General features: G+C 35.3%; 1 protein-coding gene across 1 annotated transcript; it reads right to left on the bottom strand.

Annotated features, from left to right (window-relative positions):
* Nucleotides 1-8,159: 8,159 nt before the first annotated feature.
* LOC103941814 (haloacid dehalogenase-like hydrolase domain-containing protein Sgpp) lies at nt 8,160-11,839 on the bottom strand. The gene is made up of 5 exons (XM_018646141.2): nt 11,649-11,839; nt 9,539-9,653; nt 9,300-9,454; nt 8,651-8,912; nt 8,160-8,550 (listed from the first exon to the last, which is right to left on the bottom strand). The coding sequence occupies exons 1-5, from the start codon at nt 11,690-11,692 to the stop codon at nt 8,323-8,325; spliced, it is 804 nt and encodes a 267-aa protein (XP_018501657.2). The 5' UTR covers nt 11,693-11,839; the 3' UTR covers nt 8,160-8,322.
* Nucleotides 11,840-12,203: the final 364 nt, after the last annotated feature.

Below are 12,203 nucleotides of genomic sequence, written 5' to 3' on the forward strand. Positions count from 1 at the left end.
CCTATTTATTTATGCATGAGTAGTTGCATATATGTATGTTTGGTGCTACGGATGCACAGGTAAGTTATAGTTTATGGTTGTGACGTAGTGGTTATGTGATATGCATAGAGAGCTCATAACTTGCACCCCCGGTGTCAGTGCTCCCGCCCAGAGTAGGGCATAGTCCTTCACGTGATGTTCACCTCCCGCACCACACGCTTATCTTGAATCCAAGTTAGGTGCACAATCTTGTTGTACAAACCACTATAGGTGGTTTCGACTCGTAGGTGACCTGCGATTATTTGCCCAGTCTTCACGTGATCGTAGCACTTGAGCGTATTTATTTACACCCAGTTCTGTTGTACAGACCACTTTAGGTGGTTCCAACTCGTGTGCAGGTATAGTTAGTGAGTTAAGGATTTGAGCTCTAGATTCAGCCATACAGGTCACGTTAGGTGACTCCGGCTAACATGTTACTTGCATTGATTGACATTACCTGGGTTAGTTACAGTTTATGTGGAGGCATTCGACATGGCATACTTTTGAACATGTTTTCTATATATGTGTATATTCTATTTTCTGGGAAATTATACAGGTTTTACGGAGAGGGGTTAGAACTTTTGAGAATGAAATGATTTTGAAAAGCTTTGTTTTTGCCCACTCACACTTTCTGTTTTGTGCCCCTCCAGGTTCTAGTTAGAAGCAGCTTTGGTGGTTCACGAGGACTTGATGGTGGTTCTGACAGAACATCACAAATGTAGGATCACCTTTGGGTGTTGTGTAATTAGTATTCGTTCTTCTGGACTGCGCTTTGGCTTTCTGTGCTCTGATTATTTTTATCACACTTAGTCTCGCTTTAGTGTGTTACCTTAACTAGCTTACTTAGTAGTTTGGTTTTTTATTTATTCTTACGTTTATTATTTATCTTTTGCTTACGCACTGTGCACATGGCTACGTCACCCTCACATGATGACCATCACACCTTAATTCCGGTCAGGGTGTGTCAAATTACATATGGTATATTTATGTTTTACGGCTAAACTTTGTATCATATATTTATATTTTTAGTTTGTACCAACTTTTAATTTGCAACCTTTTTTTTTTTAAATTTGTAGTATTTTCTTTTTAGTTTTTATTTGTACCCATGTATTAATTTCTTTTTGCATATAATTTAAAATTTCATTTGTACTCATAATTTTTTAATCTTTCATTTGGACCCTAATTTATTTATAATGTACCCATTCTTATTTATTAATGTACCACTTTGTTACACGTGAATTGTACCAATTTTTTTTGTAAAATGTACCAATTTTTTTTTAACACTATAGATATATTCTTTTGCCGTTTATTATTTCTTATTGTTACATAGTTTTTATCCATTTATTCAATCCAAATGTTTGAATTTTTTTTATTGTAGCCGTTTATAATACTATTGTAATGAGGGATTTTAAATTTATAGGATTATAAAGCTCATAAAATATCAAACAAGTAATGTCAAAACTATAAAAATATAAATATTAATAGCAATATAATGATGTGTACAAAATCAAGGGACTTTGATCAAACTTTGAATACTATTAAGGTTTTAGTCAAAGAGTGTTAGGGACTAAGGACCGCATCCAAAGTATCCTTTAAAATAATAAACAAAAGGGAAATAGACGAGGCGTCTTATGTGAATTTGAGGATGGATGAAACTTAAGTTTTTTCCTGTTCTTTCATGTTCATGGGCGTCTGCCATTATTGAATGCCCCTTATCTTCTCTAGGTCCATTCAGATGCCACCTCGCTTAATGATGTACCCTAGAAACTTGATTCTCACTCTAGCAACCGACCACTTGTCTTTCTTCACAAACAACTGGTTGTCCTGTAGATTATTGGAACAATTTATAAAACAAATTTAGGAGTTTGGGTTGTTTTAACACTACCAGTCTCACCAACCAAAGTCGAAGATTGGTTTCTCTTTAGTGCCAAACTAGAAAAGTTCTTCTCAAGAATTTCATACTACCTCTAGAGGAGCTGCACTGCGGTGAGCAATGTGATCAATAGGTGGACCGGAAGTTCTTACTCTAGAGGTACTAAGAAATTCTTGAGATTCTTGAGAAGATGAAGACTTTGCGCAACAAAAAGAAACTTCTTGCAAGCTCTCAAAGCCAACCAATCTTTGATTTTGGTTGGCGAGATTGGTAACGGTAAAATCACTCAAATTGCTGCAGCACAAACAATTGCTGCGATTTGCTCAAGCGAGAATCAAGTTTCTAAGCCACATCCTTTGGTCCTTGTGTCAATTGACGTTTTTGAAATAAGAGTTGGAGCATCAGTTTTCAATTGGTGTTGCAATCAAACACAATATTTCCACCCTCGTGATCACAGTTTCAAGTTCAACGTCAAATGGAACCCTGGACCTGTCTAATCATAACTCATTCTGCCGCCCTCCATATTATGGATTTAATATGGCATCAAAGCACCATCAACTGGTAAATAAAAAGTAAAATGAAAAAAAAAAAATACTTTCACGTTGCTTTTATTCACGAGTCATCAAAAGAAGAGTCATTTGACAACTGTGCTTGTTAATAAGCTTTTACTCGTATACAACAAGATTAAGATGTCCAAATGCTTGAATAACATACCAGAACAGAATCATAATATATATAAGAACCATATATTACTGGGAGTTACCGTTGTTATTGTAACGGTTGCTGCCTCTGGAAAATACTCCCTCAACAGCCTAATCCTTTGTGGCTACTCACTTAGCAGTCTAATCCTTTGTGGCTCTATCTCTATGTCATAAGGTTCGTCACATAGTAGATTGGTAATAAGGCAGAAGTCCTGCTTTGTGAACTGGGGTCAATTCACAACATATTAAATAGATCAGCCCGTCTTTAACCCCTTGATTTGCCACTTTACGAAGAGACATGTCATGGCCAATTGCCCACTGAAGGCCAATTCATCCACACCTTGAAGGTGACCAAAGTAGGTTGCCCCAAAGGCACCAAGCTCTGCCTCATTAAACTTCTCCTTAATCAATCCTAACACATGGGGACCTTGGGATAGGTTGTTAACCTTTCCCCTATACACTTCTTCTCTCGTTGCTAGTTGAATACCCTAGGTTGCCATATCATATGCACATAACAATACACACATCAACAATCAATGGCCATCACCTAACGATGACCTGTCACCAAAGCTTCATAACCTTACATCTGTTATTAATAGAGCATCATTACTTAAGCAATTTCAATTCCCCCCAAAAAATTAGCAATAATTCAGATACAAAAATCAATCCCTACCACCATAAAGTTAACAGTAATTCTGATGCAAAATTCAATCCCTACTCAAACTACAACTTTACCAAAACAACAAATAACGCCCCAGCATCTACACAACCCGTCAACATAACTTCATAAGTTCACAACTCACCCTAATTTGCAAAAAAAAATTGACATATATCAACAAATTCCACCTAATTAGATCCACAAACATGCATAATTAATCTTACACCAAACTTAATTTATAATGCTTAACATAAATAACTGAATGAAATTCTAGGGTTCCTTTTTCAAAACTCACCAAATTTGAAATTCTAGGGTTCCTGCATGTCCTTTCTTTGGAACCCATTGCACATCCTCCAACCAAAGTCTCCTGATTTTCTTCACTATTGTCTGGAAATTATGTGAGGCCAAACAACACAACCACAAACCAACTATAACTGGGTTTGGAACATGAAGCAAGTTTTCAAACAGGAAAGATGTTTTCGACGACAACGATGTTTGAGCAAACGCTGGAGAGGGAGCATTTTTGTATGAGGACAAGACTTATTTAAGACATAAAGTGTTAATGTCGGGGGTATGGTTTAAATCCCAAAAATTTTGAATTCATACCGGGTACTATTTTAATTAAATGACGGACCATTTATGATCTGGTTTCATCCTAAGCTCATTCCAATGGAAATTGTTTTCTACCGTTCAGTTTTCATCAAATGGACTACATTATGTCCGCACGCATGATCCGCAAAATGTTGCTCGTACCTTAGAAATCACGAAATAGTAAATAAGTTGAAATCAAAGTCCCATTTCATAGCAAAGATGAATAGTGAAATTTTTTTCCTACATTAAAGTAATAATACTTTTATAAATATAATTTTCTCCAATATCTTAATCACGGCGCATTATTATTTTTAGAAAATAATGAAGTTATTTTTAGAAAATAATGAAGTTATTTTTATTGTTGTTATTCTGTTAATTTATGAAACACAACATATATAAACAAACCTAAGTAAAGTTGGGATGATTCCCATATACAATAATACCAGAGGAAGAATATTTTATGCATGAACTATTGTTTTTTTTTTTTTTTTTTTTGGATGCAAAGAAATTCATTAAAGCACGAAACCTCTAGTACAATAATTTTCAATACAATTAAAATTAAAGGTAGGAAGAGCAACATCAGGTAAATAGAAATCCCAATAATGAGGATTCTAGAGTGACAGACCAATGTGAGCTAAAGCATCTGCAATAAAGTTTGCCTCCCTGAAAATGTGCTTCCAGTCAACTTGACTAAAAGACTGAGCCAGGATACGAATATCATTGATGATAGAGCTGACTCTCTAAGGAATTCCCCAATAACCCTGCATAGCTTCAATGATGAGCTTAGAGTCCCTCTCCACCATCACTTTAGTGAAACCCTTGTGCCTAGCACACTGGAGCCCTTCTCGCAAACCCATTGCTTCTGTTACTGAAATAGTAACGCTGTCAAGATTAAGAGCCCCTGCCCCAATCACCTGTGAATTACTGTTACGAAGCACAAAGGCAACAACCACACGATTGTTCGAAACTGAACCATCAAATTGAGTTTAATCATCATGCTAGTTAGGAGGATGCCATTTAATAAAGGAAGAGATAGGTAAAGCCTCCTTGGGGTCATACTTCCCATTAGCCTTGAGAAAAGCCGAACCAACACTACCAGCGATGGAGACACAACACATCGGGACCGGTGGCACACTTCTGAACACTAAGTTATTTTTTTCTGTCCAAATTTGCCAGCAGTGAATTACTTTACCAAGATCAGAAAGGCTATCTTTGTCATTAAAACTTAAGGATTCCAACCAATCAAAAAAGTTATCATTTGCACTAATGTTATCATTATTAAAAATACCAAAAGTTGAGCTCCAAACTTTAATAGCAAGAACACAATTACAAAAGAGATGACATTGATCTTCTTTGGCTGTATTACATAACGAACATAATTTATCAATATTTTTAACAAAACGACTTAAGCGTTTTTTGGTTTGCAAAATCATAAGCCAAGCAAATATTTTAACCTTAGGAGGACTAGTTAGCTTTCACATTTTCTTTAACAAGGTAAGGCGATTACTAGAGTGATTGTTCTGATTTTGTAGCCAGGTAGCAGACTTAATAGAAAGTTTCCCATTATTGGTTAAACCCCAAATTAACTTGTCCTTCGACTTTTGTAGAGGGAGGGGAAAACTACAAATTTTTCTAGTGATGTCACCATCAACTACAGTAGCTAATTTAAAGTTATCCCCACTATTCTGAACTATAAAGTTTCTTACTTTAAGATTCCAATCAATATTATTTCTATCATTCACGGGAATTAAATGAAAAAGGGGGTTAAGGAAAAACCCATTGATGGGTCCAAAAGAGAATGTCTTCACCATTACCCATAATCCATCTCATTCCCTCATGGATGATGTTTCTATAAGAAAGAATGTCTTTCCGAGTAAGTGAGTAGTTTTGTTTAATCTTTGAATTTAAAAAATCGAAAACTTACGTAAGTATTTACTTTTGACTATTTCAGCCCACCAATATCTTTATTGGTTAAAACTTTCCAACCTAATTTGGCTAAACAAGCATTATTAAAATGATCAATCTGTTTGATTCCTAAACCACCCTGATTCTTCGAAGAACAAACCTTCTTCTAGGCCATTGGTTTGAGTTTAGTATTTCTCCCCCAAAAGAAATCTCTCCATTCTTTATCAATTTTAGTTGTTACCCTTTCGGGGCACTTAAAGCAAGACATTACATTATTTGGCATCCCGGTGAGATTAGAATTAATAAGAGTTAGTCTCCTGATCTTGGAAAGGGTTTGCCCTTTCTAACCGGCAAGCTTTTTCTTCACCCATTTAATTAATTCTACCTCATTAATCAGATCCTTCTAGAAACTATATTATGGATCCCTAAGTACTTCCCAATAGTGGTTTTATATTGAATGCTCAAGATATTCACAATATTGTTCCTGTCCTGGTTGATAGTATTATTTGAGAAATAAATAGAAGATTTATGAAAATTTACCTGTTGACCTGCAGTCAATGCAAACATCTCAAGGATTTGGAGGACATTTCTAGCCCCTTTAGGGGTAGCTCGGGCAAAAAGTAGATAATCATCTACAAAGACTAGGTTTGAAATTCTAAATCCCCCAGGGGATGATAGGATTCCCACATGGGATTTAGGAGTAGAAGCCAAACGATTAAAATATCTAATAAGCGGTTCCATACATAAAATGAAAATGTAAGGTGATAAGGGGTCACCCTGTCGTACGCCACGTCTAGGATAGAAATAACCATGCGGAGATCCATTAATTAAAATGGAGAAAGAAGTTGATGTAATGCATTCCATTATTAAGTTGATTCACTTCTCATTAAAACCAAAGCGAATTAAAACATACCTTATGTAATCCCAATTTAAAAGGTCATAGGCTTTTTCCAAGTCCAGCTTAATACTCATAGTCCTCGTCTCGCCTTCTTTACCTTGAAGTTAAAATACTTTACACAGTGGGCCCTACAAAATGAAACTTTGTGTCAAAAGCGTGTGTCTCCATCTATGTATATATAAATTTACATTAGCATTGCATGCGCGCTAGGTATGTGAATAAGGGTGAAGTTGAATATTTTAAAGACGTTTTGGTTGATAAGGAAGTAGATCTGGAATTTCTTGCACAACCCTATTAACCCGACACAAAGTAATACGAAAATTAAGTTTCGGGTCAATTGGTTAACGAGTCAAACCATTATTGGGTGATCCAATAAGAACCCGTTAATAAGTTAGGTCGATATTGGGTGATCCATTAAGAATCCGTTAATAAGCCAGGTTGATATTGGATGACCCATTAAGAACCCGATAATATATCATTTGTTCTATCTAGACATTAGACATGACAATTTTTTACATAACCCTTTAACTTGATACGCAATTATAGAATCCATTAGCGAATCGGATTGTTATCAGATCACCGATTAAGATAACAACACCACATGACCCGTTGAGATAACGGATATGACACGAACTCAACAAATACGACATGTTTAACAAGTCTACAGGGAAGGTTAGTATAGAAGTATAGATATTTAAAAGGTAATAAACAAAAGGGAGAGAGAGGGAGGCGTCTTATGTGAATTTGAAGATGGATGTGACTTAAGTTTTTTCATGTTCTTGGGCGTCTGCCAATCTTGAATGCTTCTCTAGGTCCGTTCAGATGCCACCACGCTTAATGATGTGCCCTAGAAACTTGATTCTCACTTGAGCAAACGACCACTTCTCTTTCTTCACAAACAACTGGTTGTCTTGTAGATTCTTGGAATACTTTATAGAACAAATTTAGGAGTTTGCGTTGTTTTACCACTACCAGTCTCACCAACCAAAATCAAAGATTGGTTTCTTTTTGGTGCCAAACTGGCAGAGTCTTCTTCTTCTCAAGAATGTCATACTACCTCTAGAGGAGCCGCACCACGATGGTAAGCAATGTGACGGACTGGAAGTATACCATGAAATTCTATGAGATTCTTGAGATTCTTGAGAAGAGGAAGACTTTGCCAGTTTTGCAACAAAAAGAAACTTCTTGCAAGCTCCAACCAATTGCTGCTCGTGAAGAAAAAGAGAAGTGTACCCTTGCTCAAGACAGAATCAAGTTTCCAGACCACATCCCTTGGTCCTTGTGTCAATTGACGTTTTTGAAATGAGAGTTGGAGCATCAGTTTTCGACTGGTGTTGCAATCAAACACAATATTTTTCCAACTGAACGACCGAATCCACCCTCGTGAAAACAGTTTCAAGTTCAAGTTCAAATAGAACCCTCAACCTGTCTAATCCTAACTCATTATGCCGCCCTCAATATTATGCAATTAATATGTCATCAAAGCACCATCAACTGGTAGATAAAAAGGTGAAATGAAAAAAAGAAGAAATACTATCACGTTGCTTTTATTCACGAGTCGTCAAAAGAAGAGTCATTTGACAACTGTGCTTGCTAATAATCTTTTACTCGTATACAACAAGATTGAGATGTTCGAATGCCTGAATAGCGTACCAGAACAGAATCACAATATATAAGGTTATATATTACTGGGAGTTGGAGTTGCAATTGCAACTGTTATTGCCTCTGCCGTTGCCTCTGGCTTCTTCTCCAACTTTTCCAGTGCTTCCCACAATTTCGGGTCCTCAAAATCTTTAATAACAAAGGAGACTCCAGCGTTAATCAATGACGTCCCAGGATTCCTTGTAGCTATACCAACAACTGGCATTCCAGCTGCCACTCCAGCTGTTGTTCCTGAAACGGAATCCTTAACAACCAAAAACAAAACAAAGATGATATCAGAATTCCATTCAGAGAATGTTATGGTTAATGCAATGCATATAGTTTTGAGAGCCAAAGTGCCAAACCTCAAAGATAAAAGTATGCTCATGTGACACTTTAAGTGTTTCAAGAGCCCTCAAATAAGGGTCTGGAAATGGTTTTGCTCGATCACATTCATTTCCAATAACAAGAATTTCAAAGAAGTCTGTGAGCCCTAATGATGATATCATTAGCTCCCCACTTGCTCGTGGAGAATTTGTCACTGCAGCCCGTCTCAAGCCTTGCTTTTCAATCCATTTGCACAACTTGTCAAGGCCCTTGACAGGTTCCAATTCTTCAGATGCCAATCTGCATGTGTCTCGTAAGTTAGGATCAGAAAGGTTCCCCTTAGATAACGGAAAACATAATGGATAGAAGTAAAACTTGAACGCTTAAGATCGAGTGTGTCTTTATAGAAATCTTCTTTTAGTTACCGGAGTCTGACATGTTATGCTAGGACACTGTCAAATCCAGAATGTAGACAGGTATCACGACATGCTATATATGTAACAAGATCAGAATCCTTTACAAATCAATAGAGGTGGTAGTTGATACAACTTTAGCTATAGAAGTCCTGTCATTCAGGACACAAGTACAAACTTCATCCAATATCCATACATAAATATGCCAAATCATTTTATATACCAGAAAAAGAACATTAATTGTGAGATCAAAGACAGTTTGATATAGTTTTACCTTCGGAAAAAGGCTTCCTTATCTTCCAAGAATTTTCTTGCTCTTTTGATTTCCCAATCGGGAAAGATGGTACCGCAAAGATACTCATTATTCTTTCCACTAATATGTTCACTGTAGAATTCCTCAGAGATAGGAACCCCTCCATTATAGCCTACCTGCGGTACACAAATATTTGTGAGTATCATATGCTACGTATGCGTGTATGTGTGCGTGAGAGAGAAAGCGAGCGAGATGTCTACTTCTTGAAGCATTTCGCGGAAAGCGTGATAATGGAGGGGATCTGAATCACACAATGTTCCATCGATATCAAACAGAATTGCTTCAAGAGGAGCGAGAAAAGCCAGGGAGGATTTACTGCCATTACGAAATGGGAGGATGAGGATGATTAGGGCCAACAGAAGAGCAACAAAAAAATTTGAACACAAAGAAAAAGAAAACAAGATGCTTGTCTGGACAAATATACAGAAACTATGCAAGTTCTTTGAGGCATTTCATCAACTCCCTTGTGCGCAATCATCTTAATTTTATTTTTTTGAGAAATGGCAATCATCTTAATTAAGGAAATATTAAAGAAATATTACAGTGTTAAGAAAGATCATGATTTATCACAAACCATGTCATTGTTGCTAATACATTTGATATCAAATTCAAAATTGTTATTATTATCATCTATTTGTATGCATCTCTCTAATAGAGAAGGAAATCACATACGTTGACGGATCTTAACTTTATTAGAGAGATGATACAAATGCTGATACAAGTAGATGGTAAATATAGGACTACTGTTTCAAATTTAATTTGGAAAAGTGCTTAAGGATAATAGGAGCCAAATGACACATAACCCAAGTCATCGTCAATTCGCCATGCAAATATTTCAGATTTTATGGAATGCACTTGTTTCTTTAATATGCGTATTATATATGTATGTACATATTTTTAAAATAGACTTTTGCTTTTCGAAACGTCTTAATAATTCATTAATTACACGTTTAAAAACTTTAATTACAATAAGTACATATATTATACACGTATTATTGAAAAATAAAAAAGAAATTTAATTTAAAAAATTGGCCGAATTTTTCAAAGTGTTATTAGAACAAGGCTGCACAATTATACACGCACTACAATATTTCATATTTTACTAACTACAGCTTGCAATTGTCAAAGCACTAAATATAATAATTGAGAAGAAAAAAAACACTAAATATAAACTATATTTCTCTGAATGCGACAAAATTTGTGCTTTTTCAAGAATCTCACATGTAGTTATTCAAAAGTTTGGTTGTTGTTAAGAACTTTAACAAAATACATGTGATATTCTGGAAAAATGTATTGTGTCAAGAAAAATCACATGTGAAAAAACATTAGGTTCATGAAATACAAAAATAATGCACAAAAAGATGAGTTATTGTTTAGGGAGCTCATTTTTTTTACAAACTTACATGTATTTAATTTTAGCTGTTAAAATAATTCAAATGAATATATGTACTTAATATAATTAATTATTATCCAACTGTCGAAGATGATGATTGTATTAGATACATATAAGTTGTAATGAAATCTCATCTGAATATCCTATTTCTAATCTTTTACACACCTCTTTTTATTTTAACTATAATATTGAATGAATTAAATCAAAACAACATGCGTGATTATGATTAAACATATATTTTATCATTTCTATTAATATTAGTGTACATGTGTTACGAGGCCTGGAAGCAAAATGATATACGTAACATAAAAGCCTATCTTGGTGGGAGAGAGAGATGCATTATCTTCCTTATGTGAATAAACTGTTTTGCTTAAGGATAATGTATGCACGGTTGAGGCGCATCCAGCAATCATCATCTTGATGTGGGAAAAGCCAACTGTGTTACATTGCAATACTTAATATAAATTATTTAATATTATGGTGTAATAGTATTTTTTTTTACTTGTAATCTACGGACGTTATTCGTTATCGGCCTTATTTAAAATTTATATACACACTAAAAAGAATACATATTTTGAGTATAACGAGCGTGTACATACTGAATGAAAGACCGAAAAAGTTATAGAAAGCTAAGGGAGTGACACCATCACCATGCAATATTCTTGTTTGACTATACAATATTCTAAACTACCATAATCTACGAATAAAAAAATGATTCAAAATAGAAAGCAAAGAGACAAACCCACCACCCTGGCCAACCGCCTTAACGTTTGTAATTAAACAAAAGCAATACACACTCAAACAAATAACTCAATACTCATCTTTAAACACAATTTCTAAAACATGTAGTAGTACTGAAACAGAAGGAAGAAGGAGGTTGAAACGAGAAGCTTCATGTGCAAGAAAGAAAAGCAAACCTGTCATCAACAGCTGGGAGAGAATTTGATGAAATATTTGACATCCTGCTGCTGCTGGTGTTAAAACTGGATACAAGAAAGGAAGGTATTTTCAGAAGCTGAGTTAATTCCTTATGTGATGAGCTTTTGGCTGATATAGTTTTCTGCAAATTCTATCATCTTTTATAAGTGGTCAGAAAAGAGTTTGTGATATGCAGCTGGACGTTTCCTATGAGGATATACTTTTTAGGTCAAAATAAAATACCAAAAATATCAATTGACGTGAGTGAATGAAAATTTTAATTACGATTGTACATTTAAGTTGAGTCCAAAAACAGGTGGATTTCAGTGGACATGTGTGTGCCATGTTCCATGTCTCTTCCATATCCCCTTTTCATTCTCCAGTAATCTTGTAGACGGTCACATAGCATTATTAATTTCGCTTATTATAATTTTTTTTCACTTCAAAATAGTAAATGGATGGCGCTAGTATTCGCTAAGGAAGTCTAATGGTTGCTTCCACGTAACCTCGAACATATTTATAAAATATTTTGAAAATCACCTTCAAGAATCAAT

Source organism: the organism of the source record quoted next, unplaced genomic scaffold, assembly GCF_019419815.1.
Source record: "Pyrus x bretschneideri cultivar Hongxiangsu unplaced genomic scaffold, Pyrus_bretschneideri_v1 Contig35, whole genome shotgun sequence".
NCBI classification, from domain to species: domain Eukaryota; kingdom Viridiplantae; phylum Streptophyta; class Magnoliopsida; order Rosales; family Rosaceae; genus Pyrus; species Pyrus x bretschneideri.